We start from the raw sequence: 17,091 nt of genomic DNA, 5'->3' as shown, positions 1-17,091 counted from the left end.
GGACAATACTGGTCTGTCCAGGAGCTGACATCACATCACATGGCTTAGCATTAACTAAGCATACAAATATGGTATTGTGATATGAGGTTGACTTATGGTTGACACACACCCGGTTTTCGCCCAGTCTGTTTTCAGCTTCGTTGTCCATGTGACAGTCCAAGTCAGAATGTCATTTGTTTGGTTTTCCAATAGATGTGTCATGACACTTTTTTTTTTAAGTACGCGCATTCGACACAAATGCGCAAAGTGGGGAGCGCGCCGCTTGAACTTGCTGACCAGGCACTTCCTCAAAGTTATTATTAGCGCTGTCCGGAGCCACGCGCTTGCCAAAGCGAACTCACTTCCTCTAAACCATCATAGGCGGGATTATGAGCTTTGCCACAGCCTTGCCAAACTCTGCATTCGTAGTCAACAAATCACTGGCCCAATTCATTGAGCAATTTTTTCGTACTTCACCAATAATTTAAAAAAAAATCCAGACACCGCAGCTGATATTTAAAAGCGTTAATTACCCTTATTAAATACCCAGGTTTTCCCGTTGTTGAATTTCAGTTTATTTATTTTGCACAATACAGTGACAATTTTTTATACGGCATTCTTACACCTTTTTTGCTGCAATTGAAATGCTGTACGAAAAATAACCAATGGAGAAAATAACTAGCACTTTTAAAAGCCTGACCCATTCGTCACATAGCATCTAGTTGCGTTGAGAAAGAGAGAGAGAGAGAGAGACGCTACATTAATCACTAACAGAACAATGGGATGTATTAGCCTACTTACATTTTTAATTATACGGCCGACGCTGCTACACATTTTACATTTGTGACATGACTTGTTGAAATGTTGAAAGTTGGTTCGAGTGGAACGGCCAAACATTTAAGGCTGCATAAAATATTAATAAATGGGAAGTTTATGTAACAGATTTCATTTTCTTTTATGTACCGATGTGCTTATAAATGCATATACAAGTATTGGGGGAGCGCGAAAAATACACTCGGTAGAATTCCACTTCTCGTTTCTCTGTTAAAAAAAAAAAACTACGGAGAAACATCCCATCCCATCCTACGAGATTTCGTCGAAAAGGGGACTGGCAGTTCACTACATTTCTTGGCCCTACCCATTCTCCGTCCGTGCTTGTCACTGCCACGTTTGAGTGTGCGTGCTCGCTCGAGTCCAAGTCGATGCTTAACTTCTGCTGCGTTTCAGAACGTCTGTCTGCGTCGGTGCAAGTTAACAAGAAGGATGAACGCTGCATAAATAAGTGAAAGGGAACGTCCCACTGGGTTCCGGCGAGCCCGACTCCTGAACGACGCCTTGTAAATCCCAAATCCGGGACTGGTTCGCGGTGGACAGGGGCGCACCGGCTCCCAACCCAATAATGCTGGACTGATTCGAGGAATGGCATCTGCCGTGTTCGAGGGCACGTCGCTTGTTAACATGTTCGTCAAAGATTGCTGGGTTAACGGGATCCGACGGCTGATAATTAGCCAGCGGGGCGAGGAAGAGGAGTTTTTTGAGATCAGGACCGAGTGGTCGGACAGAAACATTCTGTATCTCCACCGGAGTTATTCGGATTTAGGAAGACTGTTCAAGAGGCTCGTGGAATCCTTCCCCGAGGACAGAGGGAATCTCGCCCAGTCGCCTCTCATAGATGGTGGGTTTGTATCTGTGTGCTGTAACGCATAATAACATTGACACGGAATGGCTTAGCTTACGTGCGAAAGTGGATGCCGTAGCATTTGTGTGCGTAAACATCATAAAAACCGCTTTTGTTGTATGTCACTTGTGCTGCAGTTTGCTAAGGATTTAACTAAAGAGAACGCAACTATGCTTTATCATGTAAAGGGACCACATAATAAATACACGTTAAAAACTAATTTCTGGTGAATAGACCAAGCAAAAAACAAGTAACAATAAATACATTAACTTTTTTTTTTAGATTGAATATCAACAGGTCAGTGTCACGTAGAAATCCCGAATGATTTTCTACTGAAATCACAATTTTTAAGGAATTTGACAGTTCAGACAACGGGTCGTCTTTGCACCCACAGCGCATTTCTCTTCTGTTTACGTACTGCGCGTGTGATCTAAATGCGCGTCCGTTAATAATGCAAGCTAGTCTGATACGCGAAACCAAACCGCCAAGTTGGCCATTTGGAATAACCGATTACTCAAAAAAATTGACTGCTTTCTCAGTTCGGGAACCAGACAACATTTGACTCAACACTGGACTCGTCATTCTGTACTTCTGAAGAGTCCAGTTACAGCGAAATTACTATCAATACGCATGACTATTATACCAAGGGAAAGCTCGAACGTCGCCCCCTGGTGCATGTACTCGTAACTTCAGAACGGCCGGTCAACTTTCTAACCGTTAGTCTTTGCCTCTTTGATATAAGATTAATATTTATTATCCCAAACATTTTTTAACATTCAAGCGATTTCAGAAGCAGTTTAAAAAGACGCAGCTTTTTATATGTGGTTATAACTCCAGCGTTCTTACTGAACATAGTCAGAAAGAAATCATCAGTCACTTCCTAATGGACTTCTAAGTGACCTGCTTTGTGGTCGAGGAGAGAGGAAAACTCGAAACTGGGCTCCTTTCTTGAATATACATTCCTATCAGTTCATCATTTTCTTTGACTTGCATCCTCGTGTAGGGCAGCTTATACAGAATGCATGAAATAACTTGCCAACTGTGTGTGCCGTTATTGGGTGTTTGCTACACTAGTTCAGTTGCTGAAGAAAATAAACGCTCCCTACCTCGCGATTTTAACCTGGCTGTCTATGGACACTTCCCTAACCACTGTACCACACTGCTCCATTAGCCGCGTGCCGTCTGAAGCACCAATCACCAGGGCTGTATGTGATTTACAGGTGTCCTGCCCGGTTTTCAGGATGCTATGCAGTTGTGGTATGCACACGCGTTTGTGCAAATTCTGCAATCTTCACAGTCGTTACACAGGCAGGTCGAGTAATGCTGTACGGGGAGAAATGGTTTTTAAGTAAAGTCTGGCAGCAGGAACTGGTCCTAATGGACTCCATTTCTCATTTGCTTAGACGCTCTTGGCTCCCGGGGGTGAAAGATGGAGTTGGCTGCGGTGTCTCGGGCAAGACTGCCCTGTAGAGTGGGGGTGGGGGGGGGGGGGGGGGGGCAGCTGTCTTCCAGCTGAGTTAATGTTGGGAGGGGGAGGGTTTTGGGAAAATGCACTGTAGGGAGGGATGACCCCTGCCCTCTGCTTTATGTTGTGCCTTTTTTATCTCAAACTAGTGAACTGTGATGAGGGTAGTGACTCACCTCACCACAAAGATACGGCACCCACAAACGAGACTTGTACCCCAAAATGTATCCAAACTAAGGCAAAGAACTTTGGGAACGTTGTGGGTTTCAAAATGGCAGGGCTGCCTAACCCTGTTCCTGGAGATCTACCATCCTGTAGGGTTTCACTCCGATCCGGACAAAGTACACCTCATTCAACAGCTAGCCATCTTGTTGTGCTGCTAATTAGTAGAATGAAGTGTGCCAAATTAGGGTTTAAATGAAAACATATAAGGATGGTAGATCTCCTGGAGCAGGGTTGGGCAGCACTGCAAAACAGGATGCTGTAGAATCGACATTCTTCTCCTGTCCAGGATTGCCATCTCTCAATGGACAAATTAGCAACTGCATTATTGAAATAATGCTATTTGATGATGCTGTGTGCTAAGTGTACAAACCCTTTAATGTTTTGGAGTTTGTCTGCCGGGACGTGGAACAATATTTTTAAAAACCGAAACCGTTAGTCACACTGTTCACCTCTTTTTCTTTCCTCATGTAATGTTCCTTCCACATATGTCAGCTTCTCTGCTGTCACACGGCACTGTCCGCATTGAGCCCAAGGAGTGTCACAAGCAAAGAACTGACCAATAAGAGCCTGTCCTTAGTTTACTTGAACGGAGACCGACCAATCAAATGGTCGTTGTAGGCGTAAACGGCTTGTCAGATGAAAAGCGACGTCTGGCGTTGCGTTAAGCAGAACCTGGTGGCGACTGCAGTACTCTTTTCACGTGACAGATTCCCCATTTGGTTCGCCACACGCACGCGGGGAGGGCCGCACTCTCGGCGTCTCTGATTTCTTAGCCTCTCTGTTGTCATAGCTCTCTGCTGCATTATGTCCTATTCAGCAGTATAGGATGTGGTTTTTTTTGTATGTGAGGTTAATATATTAAATCGCGTTGTGTTGCTGCTGTGGAATTAGCTGAGACAGCAGAGAATGGTGCCACACTGGGGCGTCTCGCGCTCGTCTGTCGCGCGCCTGTTGCCGCACTGGACTGTGGGTAAACGGTAATGCCTTCGGAGGACAGGTTAATGTGCAGGTTTAGTATGCGCCACACCTGAATCAGTGGGTTTCACGGGACGTTGATGTGTGCAGTCCCTAATGCCCTTCTCTGCCTGAGGTCGATATTTAATTTGCATCCCTTTTTAATTGCATTTGAGATTAACCCTTTGATGAGTAGCTTTTTGAATAGTTTTTTCCCCCCACAAAGTTCTGAGTTAGTGTTCTAGAACTCCCTTTGCTTTCCGTAACCAGTAGCGATTGTTACATCAGTATTTAGAATATTCAGTTAAGAACATTCCAATCACATGTTTGTGATCTCACACCTTAAAGGGTTAATGATGGGCAGCGAACGAGTGGCTGAAGCTGTGTTGCCACGGCGTCATTTCTGTTCCTGCACTCCCTCATGGTTAAGTGGCATGTAAAAGCTAACCAAAAGCTAAAGATAAAACATTTTGGATGAAAGCTCCGACCAGCATTTTGGCTGAAAGCTCCAACCATCTATGAGATCATCTCCCTGGACCATCTAAAAAGCAATGTTTGGAAAGCTTTTGGATTCCGTGTAGCTCGGGGAGAAGATTCGGCGCAGTAGTTTTGCAGAATTTCTGCGAAATGGCGCTCGGATATCCCACGATGCCTTGTGACCTGGGGTCCACTTCTGCGCTTAGCGATCCAGCAGAGTTCAGAGAGATGACTGAGTCTGAGGCGCCAGTGTTTAAACAGCCAATCACAATGGCTTGTTCTCCTCCTGATCCACGCAGCCTTTGCCTGCTGTGGGCCACAGGACCATCATGCACCACAGCCCTGGTAAACATGTGCATAATTATTACAGCCTCAGAATTTCCTCATGTTAATACAATGCTATATGTTCCAAATATGTTTTGAATGGTTATTTTTAAGGAAAGAATATTCCACAGACATTGTTTTGGGGGATGACCGAGAGCACTAATGCACATACACTCCTCCTGTATTCTCACTGGAGAGACTGTGACTATTTTTCATACTGCAGAGCACACAGAATGGTATGAGAGAAGTAGTACTTATCAGAGGAGAGGCCGGTGTTTTGCTGACCACATCTCCTGCTTGTTTGGCACATGGTGGGTTGGCATTGAGAGAAGCAGTGCTGAAGCAGTGGTGCTCAAGGGGAGTGGTGCTGCTCAAGGGGAGCCTTGGTTTATTAGCCCAGTGAGACTAGTTGCAGATATGAACTAGGTTCAGCTGAAACGTTCACAGCACAGAGCAATGCAGATTGGCTTTAGGTGCGCGTGAGGGGCATGGGCTGCCGCCAGGCTGAATCCAGAATGATCGTGATTGGTGGATGACTCATTTGGGCATTGGTGAACTGGTTTGGTGGAACTGCTGCAGCCCCAGTGATTGATAAGGCAGTGAGATAAGTAAATCGAGAGATGGAAAAGTGAGTTGACTAAGGAAGGCAGACAGTTTGAATAGCTCATTTCTACAGACCTTGGGCCTTTAAATAGACAGCGTTTACCGGCAAATGCAAGATGCCATCTTAAAGCCGCTGACAGATGCAAGTCCACAAACAGAAAATCGCTTTATTTTTCACTGCTGTTACACGTATTTTGTCTTTCCTGTCCCATTACAAAAATAACCGTTAATCCCATAATGGGCAAGGTAGGCCTTCCATCAGGGCATCGAAAAACTCATTTGCGCAGCTGGTTAACAGGCCTCTCGTTTACTCACGTAAGGAAGTGGCAGCTGTGTCTTGGACATAAAGGACTTCTGTAAGTCTGGTGCGAGGGAAGCGCTTATCACTAACGTTGCTCACGTCGGGGAAAAAACGAAGAGCGGCGTCCGCGCGTTTCCGAGATCGCGGAACGATCGGCCGCCAAGTCGACCGACCTTGGGTCTGCACCGGAGGGCCCTCCGTGTTCTCTCCCGTGCTTTTTCGAATGTGGAACGCAGTGCTTATCCCAGCATTCCCCTGCACAGTGGCTCCATTGTGCTGCTGTGCCAGTGTTGCACTGAATTCTGCCACTCGAGAGAAAGCTGCACGGCCTACGGTTCTGCACGTGAGGAGAAATGTCCATCTATGGGCCATGGGGGGGTCCATGACAAGGGTCGATCCGGTTCAGGATTTTTGTGCCAACTCCTTAATTAGCTCAATCATATCCGTCTGACAGGGCGGCACGGTGGTGCAGTGGGTAGCACTGTCACCTCACAGCAGGAAGACCCTGGGTTCGAATCCGGCCTGGGTAGGCTCCAGCACCACCTGCGAACCTGCCCGGGATAAGCGGGTATCGATAATGGATGGATGGATGGATATCCATCTGACATTTGTATAGACTGCAAGTTTATCCTAAAGGTTTTACTGTGCCTGACTAGAGAGGAGAGAGCCAGCGTAGTTTATAGAGCTGTCACAACACTAGAACTAAGGTAACTGGTTGGAACAAAAACCAGCACACAGACGGGCCCTCCAGGACCGGAGTTTTGCACCCATGGCCTACAGTGTGTGCATGAGGAGAGATGACGTGCTAGGCAGTGCCTATCCTGCCAGGATCAATGGTTATTATTGTGGTTGACTAACCCGCTGGGGAGCAGTGGCCTCTGTCATGCTCTGGCTACTATGTATCTCCCTGGGCTACAACACTGTTAGCCTGTTACAAATTTCTGGCCAATGCTACAGTATGATTGGTACCCTGCTATTCTTAAACACAGTGTTGCGTCTCTGGAGTGCAATGCTACCGGCCCTACCTGGCTTCAGACGATGATCACGCCATACCCTCCAACCACACCACTCCGTTCAGCATCCTCAAGAATAAAGCATAACATTTTTATAAAAAAACAAACAAACCAACCCTTCTCTGCTTTTATCTTGCAGGTATTGAGGTGAACACCTGGATGGTGGCACTTACATGATCATAACTGTACCTATCTCTAGTTCTAATGGTGATTGCTTACCATGTGAAAAGCAGTTTTTTGTTAGCATTGGCTAAGAGCATCTCCTAAAGGACTACATGGTAGATTGTAATTTGCTACACCAGCCGAAAGCTCCTGTTGTCCTTCAGTTTTATATCGTTAGAGAAGGTTGTTTGGTGCAGCAGTTTGAATTGAATGTTTGACCTGGAGGCTGTTGGGATGGATTGTCTATTTGAATCACACAACTGCAACAGAACAGATTTATCACACGTGAAATGAAGTCTATGTTCACATAGCCCTGGATACAGCCATCTGTGAGTAATGTAGTTCAGTGTAGTCACACCCGAATTGATTGGTGAGCCCTGATTGCTTCTGTGTATATAGAAAGCTGCCCTTCTTTTATAATCAGACCACTGGATATATTTTTGTGAATGGACTGCAGTGTGTATGACAATACTCTCGTGAATGGGCTTTGCTTCCTCCCCCTGTCTTCTAGAATGATGTTCATCCAAATGAGGACATGATCAATAGTGAAAAGATCTTAACAGTCAAAGAGAGAGGAATCGTTTCTGATTTGCCTCTGAGAGGATGTTGAAGATGTTCCCATTTACTCAACATTACATAAAATGGCAGGCGTACTTTCTTCTTGTCAAGTAGGTACTGCACTTTCTACAAGCCTGCTCCTGGCTTTGGCTATGTCTGAAACAGCCTCTGCGTCCTCAAAATATGTTCCGTCTCCTAAACATACTGTTTACTGTGCAGTGCATATTTTTTAGTGCATATTGGGCAGTATGTGAAAAATATCCTCCATACTGTTTTCCAATGGTACAGCTGCAGTGCCATAAGACATCCCGCCCTTGTAGTATGAAGGCCCCGCCTCTTCCTCTCCGATTTATGGGACCTCTTCCTAAGAAGCATGGTCTCCCTTCCTGAAAAGTGTGCTTCCAAATATACACCAGTGAAAGCCTGGAAATAAGTATATGATCTGGGGATTTTAAGTACACTACACTCAGAGAGAATTTCCACTACTTAACAACTTTCTCGTCCAGCGTACTCAACATATGTACTCAATAGTAGGCAAGTGTGCTGCTTCGGACATGGCCGTTGCCTCACGTCTGACGTGCGACGCAGGTGGAAACAGCCGGTCGGACAGAAGTCCATCTGTCCACACTCGTCTTCAGGAAAAGTGCGCTGTCTTCCTGTGCATGCTGTCTCAGAATGGCCGCTGATCTCTGAGCAGATAAAGGCGGTCGCCTGCTTCCTCTCTCCCTCCGGCTTTGTCCGAGCCATTGTGTGCTTGGCGTGGCGTGACACTGGCGGTATGATTCTGAACTCATTCGCCATTAGGGCTGTCGCAGTTGCACAAGTGTGGCATCTGTTGCTGTTGCTGCAGCTGTTGCTGTGAGCTTGTGAATCCACAGTCCTACTGTGTGTATCACAGTCACATTCACAGTCAGCACACTGCTTTTTTTTTTTTTTTAGGACGGAGTGTAGCACAGTGGGTAAGGAACTGGGCTTGTAACCGAAAGGTTGCAGGTTCGATTCCCGGGTAAGGACACTGCCGTTGTACCCTTGAGCAAGGTACTTAACCTGCATTGCTTCAGTATATATCCAGCTGTATAAATGGATACAATGTAAAATGCTATGTAAAAGTTGTGTAAGTCACTCTGGATAAGAGCGTCTGCTAAATGCCTGTAATGAAATAATAATAATGAAATGCTTTTAATCCTGAGTATTCCGTAATCCGGAGCTGTATCTCTCCTTTGCACTCATTGTCATACAAAGGGTAGCCTCCTTGTCTTATCCCTTTAAGGTGTAAGATCACAAATGTGTGATTAGAATGTTCTTAACTGAACATTCTAACGCTGATGTCGCAATCACTACTGGTAACTGAAAGAAATGGAGTTCTAGAACACTGACTGAATTTATAAAAAACACTTTTTAAAAAAACTACTCTCCTTCAAAGGCTCAACCAGTAATTCCATGCGTCAGTTTCCAGTGATGTGGAAACACATGGCTCCCAAAGAATTGAGCCTGGACCAGCTACGCCTGTGTCCATTCATAGAATAGTCAGATATAAAACTGTAGCTGTGCTAGCCGATTCTGAATATGAGCTTGCTTTATTAAGCCATTCATCACCTCTAAATGTTTTTTTTAATGTTCACTGGACATCAGGAAGGTGGAAGAATGGAACACGAGCTATTAGCAGATGACTCATTCTTTCCCTGTGGTAAGGCTGGGCAGAATTCTAGGCTATGTACAGTTGTAATTGCTGTGGTAATGCAAGATGATTCAGATGCACAGTCATAGTTAACTGTCTGAGAGGGCGGCGTTGTCAGGCCAAAAGAATAGCCGGTAAAATTTAGGAACCATGTGATTTCGGAACCAAACGTATGAGATCAGCAGCCCACGCCCCGTACAGAACCCTGCGGACGCAGTCGAGAACGGACACAGTCGTCATCATGATGTGCTGCTGTGGCATTTCGCAAGGGGTCTCCAAACCCGGAGGAAACGATTTGTACAGGATTCTTAACAACGGTCGCTACAGACATCACTACGGCTGTGCAGTCACCGCTAAGTTACGCCCTACCGGCGATTAGCACTGACAAACACTCCAGTGTCTTTATTTTGGGAACATTACCTCTCAGCCGAGACGCAGATTGACGGGAAACAGAGGTGTGCTTTGCACCCCGGTGTTGGAATGGTTTGGGACTGAGAGTTCCTCATTAGTGGTGACTCCACTGTCTACTGTCTGCGCGGCGTTTACATTTGCTGACGGAAATACCCTGCTGTTCTCAGTAGCGCAAAGGGCTTTGAAGGACACGGCTTTGAAAGCTGTGCAGTTGTGCTCTGCTCACTTCGTTCCTCTGTTCATGGTTGTTGGGCCAAGGTCTGTTCACAGTACATCCTGGTGTTTTTTGTTTCTGGGGGGCCCGTGGTGAGTCTGGGTATTGGCATCCAGGAAGTGCTCACAGCACACAGGAAGCAGAAAGGGAGATGTCCAGGAAGCAGTGAATCAGACATCACTGTGGCTGTGAGGAAGACCACAGAAAGGCACAAGGCTGTTTCATCCCTAGTTTTCCTTTTAGCCATTTTTTTAATTTTTTTTGCTAATCCCTCAGGGTAAATGGGTGGAAGATGGAGGCCAGTATAAACAGCTGTTGTAGTTGTGATGCTGTAGACCAACTATGTTCCAGCCAGAGCCTTGAGTTCAAGCTGACATCTGTAACTGCACCATGTGACCCTTAAGTCTCAAACCCAACTGATCTGAGCAAGGAAACAGTCCCATTCATGCTGCTCATAACACTATGCCTATTAAATGTCAAAACTAGTGCCTAATAATAATAATCACTGTCATCATTCTTATTTGACTGAGCAAACACCCTGAGGATAGGTGACTAATATGGTGTTGTCTAATATAATGTGTCATGTGACACAATTCTAAATATTCTTTTGGTGAAAACACATTTTGGGGAAGCTAGTTGTTGGTTGACTGTGTATGTGTTCTATGTCAGGTGTGTCATATGTTCTGTGTTTTTTCTCCTGTTGTGATAATTACCTAAGTTTGTCATATCCCATGTTTTGGGAAAATTATGCTGCTCTCATGCTCCCAGCATGCAATTCTCTAAGTCAGCTATCTGAGAGCTCTTGCTGAGCAAACAGGAGGGCCACAGCATAAACATGTGCTTCTTAAAATGCATCTTGACCTATTTGACCATAAAGGTCAAGGAACCCGGCATAACTGAATGGTTGATTCAATTAGCAACGATCCACCTTTATCCCTTGAATTGCAGTTTTTCCTTCTTTTTTTCCCCTGGCATCCTCTCATTTTCAGATTTCGGTTTAGGCCTTTAGCGATAACCTTTGTGTTATCTGGGCCTGAAAAACAAAAGGTCACAGGGTGGGCCCAGATAATGCAAGAGCTAAAGGCCAGACCCTTCCTGCTCGCTTTGGAACTCACCGTTTCCCTGGGGTCGTCGTCACGGATACGACAGAGGTCTGATTTACAGTTTGGCTTTCACGTGTGTATTCAACCGCTGAGAAAGCAGCGGACAAGCTTCGTGTTTTTGTACGAGGCCGTCTCGTTTGATGCAAAAGGGAAGGCTGGCATTTTAATGGGTCAAAATGAGGGACCGGGCCGGCCAGGCAATTAATGAGGACATTTAAAGGCCCTGATTTATGCTGGCTGTGGTAAAGTTAATTTCAAGTTGGGGTGCAGACAGGAAGCCGGATTAAATAAACTGTGCTCCACTCCCAAGGATCTTGGTTGCAGTTTGATTTAGAAACAACCGCCTTCCAGCATATTAAAACTGCCGAATGTACCCGGCAACCAGGCAGGGTTTCGTAATTAGCAGTTAGCGGGTGTGCAAAAATGTAGATTTAAACGCAGCTGTGGGTAGAGCTGTGTGAAATGGCGCATTGTAAAGTGTGATGTTAATGGCGTGTGTGTGTGTGTGTGTGTGTGTGTGTGTGTGTTTGCGGTGTTCTCCAGGGCTCGTGAAAATCAAAGAAGCCAACGACATTGAGGCCAGACTGAATGAGGTGGAGAGACTGCTGAAGAATGCCATCAACATGCCATGGAAGGTTGGTCTCACACACATGCACACGCACGCACACAGACAAAAGCACACATGTGCACACACGTGTACACACAGACACACAAGCGCGTCTGCGCACACACACGTGTACACACACACACACAAGCACGTCCGCGCGCGCACACACACACACACTGGAATATTTATTGACACACATTTTCACTGAAATACACACGTTATGCCATTTTATGAGTCTAACGTGGAGTTTGATGTTGAATGGGGTTCTATTGGATGCGGTCGGGGGGGGGGGGGGGGGGGGTTTGCTTACACAGGTATATCTAAATATCTAAATATTGAAGCAAGCAACCTGTCTGGGGTGCACACAAAAGCCTGGGTAGGTGTGAAAATGACCTCAGAAGTGTTATAATGTGAAATTCCCCTTTAAGTGTTCGCCCTGATGTCATCTTACAGGACAGGTACTGTAAGCTCATCGTAATTACAGATCAATGCCGAATAACTCTTGTTCTGCAGTATTCCAGGTCAGAAGTGGTGCTGACGTTCTTCGAGAGGTCACCTTTAGACCAGGTGCTGAAGAACGACAATGTCCACAAAATCCAGCCCTGCTTTCAGAGTCCGGTCAAGATATCAGGTATGCATTCCCCCTTATGTACCATTTGCTGTTTAATTAAACAATACGGCACTCTAGGCCGTGCTGTATTGTGAATACAGTCACAGCCACAGGGTGTTGCTAGGCAGGATGGGAAGTGGAGTACCGGCAACCCCTTGTAGCCGTGACTGTATTCAGGATACAGCACGGCCTCGAGTGCCGTATTGCTCTTATAAAACGGTTACAACATATAGAAACAATTAATTGATGACTCAGTATTACTCATTTTGATGCTTTGTGTGCAAAGTGATACTGTTTACAGACAAGCTGTTTGATTAATGGTTCAGATCGGTTTTTCAATCATTGTAGAAAGCGGTCTCAGCCAATCAGAACCCAAGATTGAAACAACCCTTTTTAGAATTTGCCATAACGCAGGTGCAATAGCACCTTTTGGGGCACCTAGACTATAAATAAGTGTGTATAGTATCTTAATTTTGCTATTCAAAATTCCTAGCCGGAAAACTGGCGTCAAGTCAATGCTTTGCGGTCCGGCCAACTGACCGTGTTTGACTTCACAGAGATCATGAGGTCCAATGGCTTCTGCCTGGCCAACACCGAGACCATTGTTTTTGACGAGGGCCTCCCCCACAGCAAGGAGAGGCCCCCTTCCACGGATTCCGCTGAACACCCGTAAGTCGTCGTCTATCACTTGTTTGATTTTGTTTCGTTTGTTTGTTATTCCCTCCCTCTGTCTGAATGCCTTATTCATCTGTTGGCTGGTTTTCCAGTTTCGCTGTCGTCAGTTCAATTCATCCCCCCTTCAGTCGTTCACTTATGCACTGATTAACCCACCCATTCTGATATGGCTGTACGGATGGACTTTGCTCTTTGGGTCAGTGTAGCAACAAACGGGCATGGGGGTATTGATGGATTCTGACAGCACAGCACATAAAGTTGAACCACGGCGTCCTCTGGTGAAAGTATCGTTCCCCACACGCATTGTATTCGCGAGATAGACTGGATTAAGCCGGCCTTGCAAAACTGAAACAACGCTGACCGTGAGTGTCATGCAAGAAAGTGGCAGTGGAACCGAAAAAGGACGAATAAATCGTTCTTCCTGAACGTGACCTCATTATGACCACACTGAGAGTTTGGGCTGGTCGTCCAGACAGGCGGTCCGAGTCCTGAGAGTATGGGAGAGAGGACGGTGAAGACCGTGCGACTGGGATTCTGAAGTGGGACTTCCTCTTGGGGGCCCCTCCTCACAGGAAGTGGCTCAGCGTGTCACTTCCTTCCCAGGGAAAAGAGCTGGGAGCAGGGGAGGGGAAACCAGAGCGAGGAAAGACATTCCTGTGATGTCAGGGGAGAAAAATGTCAAGAATTGCAGACGAAGAAGACTGAAAACAAGGGCCATGCATCTTCGTATTGAGAGCTCATACCTCCAGCAACAGAGCTTATGCTTAAGGAATTTCAGTGGTGAATTTGGCCAATGTTTGTTAAGGAATGTTTTGTTCAGAAAAATTTTAAAAAGGTGTGTCAAAGTTGAAATGCAGGTTGTTTATGAAGCTGTTGTTTATTTACTACTTCCTATTTATAATAACGGACTTGAGAATGTTAGAACAGTTCATGGCAATTATTTAAGATTTAATTTGCTCATTTTTTAATACTTTTTTGTTTTATTTTTATGGTGCAGGTTTGAGAACAGCGAGGAGTTTGTGAGGGACGAGCCGGATAATGGCGACGACGACCCGGAGGCGTACCTCACTAATCTGTCCTACTACCACCTGGTGCCCTTCGAGACTGACATCCTGGAGTGAGGTGCTGCGCAGACGCCCATCCAGCTGCGCACACTCAGGCTCAGCTGCATTGATGCTGGTCAGGCTGCGCAGATTTTAGTCCGGCTGCACAGCTTATCTGCCTGACTGCGGAGATCCCGATGTGGAGTGTATCGTGGAGTGTGTTGCAGAATGAGCTTTTGGCAGCGATGTCACCTCCGCCTGTTTTTGAAAAGGGTGGGGTCGCTGTCCCGTACTGCTTGGTGCTTCAGGGTCCTCCCTTGAGGAAGGTTTGGACTGGGGATTAGGAAGTTGGGAAGTCGGACCTTAAAGAAAACTAACACAGCTGGTTTGGATTTTTGGTCTTTTCCAGAAAAGATCTGATCTCAGTGTTCTGTACCCAAACAGAGTCATATGCTTCAATAGACCTGGGCAACGAGAAGCTGTCCTCTCATATTTAACACCACCAATGTGCCTTGCACCCTTATCTTCATACCCAGGGGCTGAATGTCCCGTATTGGGATGGGGAGCATGACTGGGCTCCACAGAACCCTTGGCTAATCGGAATTGACCCGTCCAGGATCCCCAGTACCCCAAAGGCTAACACGAAGACAGAGGGGCAGATTCCCACGATTCCATTGGGCTGCTGGTCCCCAAAGACATGAACTGTCTGTGAATCCCTGTTCCTGGACCGTACCCTGTTAGGTAAATGGTAAATGGACTGCATTTATATAGCGCTTTTATCCAAAGCGCTTTACAATTGATGCCTCTCATTCGCCAGAGCAGTTAGGGGTTAGGTGTCTTGCTCAAGGACACTTCGACATGCCCAGGGCGGGGTTTGAACCGGCAACCCTCCGACTGCCAGACAATCGGTCTTACCTCCTGAGCTATGTCGCCCCTAGGTGATCGCACACATGCAGAAACAAAAATCCAAATAATAATATAAAGAACATGGAAGCTTTGTTTTAAAAGCCACGAATAGCACAGCCTCGCCCTCAGAATCCCGGGATGGATTTGTTCTCTTATGAAAGCTGTTCTCAGTGTGAAGTCATTGTTGAGAATGCAGTGGGAGCTGGAGTCCTGCTTATCCCACCACAGATCTACAAGCCACTGGCTTTTTTTAGGGGACAGCGGCTTTGTTATGGAAGGGCATGTCGAAACTGTCCTCATTCTTTATCTACTTTATCCACAGAGAGCACACACCTGTTGTTTAGACAACTGGAAAACAATCTGTTCACGTTACTCTGGAGATGAAAAGAGCATATATGTAAGGTCATCTAACATCTTGAATATCCAGATTCGTTCAGTGTAGAAACCATAAACAGGATGACATTGTAACAGCTGAAAGGATTTGATGGCCAATCGTTTGCCTTATATTTGCTTTATTAATGCTGCCTGCAGCCTGATGTGTAGATATTGGGTGGCACGATGGTGCCGTGGCACTTTCTGTGTTGAGTTTGCATATTTTCCCTGTGTCAGCGTTTCCGCCAAGTACTCCCACAATCCAAAGACAGCGGCTAACTGTGGGGGGGGGGGGGGGGGCAGGGGGCATTCACTGAGTGTTACTGTAAAAGAGCATGCGTGCTCAGTCAACCCGCCCTGTATGACTAAAGGTTGTGCCAGCTTCCGTTGGGCTGTTTATGCTTTGAGTGGAGTGCAGCGCCCCCTTCAGGCAGACTGTGTCTTCTTCAGCTGTAGTACCTGTCGTACACAGTAGGCGCATTCAGGAACATTCAGCTGTGTAGCCCTTCCTTTACCTGGAGTACCTGTTCCCTCACTGTGATCTCGTCTCTCTGGCTTAACAACAGATGGGCTAGGTTGACTATTAAGTCATGTGAAAAATTTTAATTTGAAATTTTTTTTATCTGTGAGAAAATAACCTTTAACAGTCTAGGAGAGTATTTGATTTATTCTCTTTCTTTTTAAAATCAGTTAACTTGCAAGCAAGCTAAATACAGTGCATATCATGTGATATGTGCCTGCGAATGTGTAAGATATGCTTCAAGTAAAACATTTTGCCAATCTTTCGGTGTAACTGCTAATTGTCAGTTGCATGGCTTGTGTTGAAAGGAGGTAAAATGGACAAACAGTCTGGGTACGCAGGCTGAGAATGGATTTTTCGACTTTCTGATTTTTGACGAGTTTATTTTGATCTGTAGGAGTCTGAATGAGTCTGTGTAATGAACTCTGCAGCCTGCGGTGTCTGTGTTTGCTAGTTACTTGTGCAACGCAGACAGTCCTGACTTCTCGGCTACAGATTAATGTGTGTTATCATTGACCACAGTCGTTTATCATAATTAGAATTAAAGACAGAGGACAAATAAGATGTGCTTTTATACTAAGATGTTAATTTAATAAAATATGTAAAATAGAAAAAAGATAATTTATTTTTTTAGGCACAGTCTTAACAAGATTAGCTTCAAATGGTTTGTTTATCACTGAATCCCATATCTTCATCTGCATTGTACTTTCTGCTGTGCAAAGGCAACATTTGATGAATTCTGCAGTGTAAGAAACATTGAAATTAAAATTACCCACAATCCTACTTGATAATCAGTTTTCAGAAGAACATTGATAAATGTTGAAACAGTGTTATTTATATAAAGCCTAATAAAACCACGGAATGCTTTGATCAATGAATAGCATGTAATGTGTATATTAAAATATTTCTAATAAAAAAAGACATTAAAATGATTGAACGTGCTTCTAGGTTCTCTTTCAGTCTTTTTCAGCTTTTTATTTTCAAGTTTCAGGGTGACAGTCCTTTTCATTAAGGTCAAAGTGAATTTAATCTGCATATTGCCAGGAAATCTTAATGTGCATGTTGATGAAAACATCTATATCACTTTTAATACCATTTTCGCTTTTTGCCATGGTTTAGTTCAAAGGGCCTTTTAACCAATTATATGTGAAACACTGCCCCCTGTGGCTAAAATTTGTCACTTACTGCTCTGAAGTTCATAAAACAACAGTAG

At 45.2% G+C, this 17,091-nt stretch overlaps 1 protein-coding gene across 1 annotated transcript; it reads left to right on the top strand.

Moving 5' to 3' along the window:
• The first annotated feature begins 1,114 nt into the window (after window positions 1–1,114).
• On the top strand, window positions 1,115–16,811 carry LOC118234648 (PX domain-containing protein 1-like). The gene is made up of 6 exons (XM_035431336.1): window positions 1,115–1,654; window positions 11,689–11,780; window positions 12,266–12,383; window positions 12,920–13,031; window positions 14,035–14,821; window positions 15,019–16,811. The coding sequence occupies exons 1-5, from the start codon at window positions 1,399–1,401 to the stop codon at window positions 14,156–14,158; spliced, it is 702 nt and encodes a 233-aa protein (XP_035287227.1). The 5' UTR covers window positions 1,115–1,398; the 3' UTR covers window positions 14,159–14,821; window positions 15,019–16,811.
• The last annotated feature ends 280 nt before the right edge of the window (window positions 16,812–17,091 follow it).

The sequence above is a fragment of the Anguilla anguilla genome, chromosome 8, assembly GCF_013347855.1.
Source record: "Anguilla anguilla isolate fAngAng1 chromosome 8, fAngAng1.pri, whole genome shotgun sequence".
Taxonomy (NCBI): domain Eukaryota; kingdom Metazoa; phylum Chordata; class Actinopteri; order Anguilliformes; family Anguillidae; genus Anguilla; species Anguilla anguilla.
This window is presented reverse-complemented; position numbering and strand designations above follow the sequence as displayed.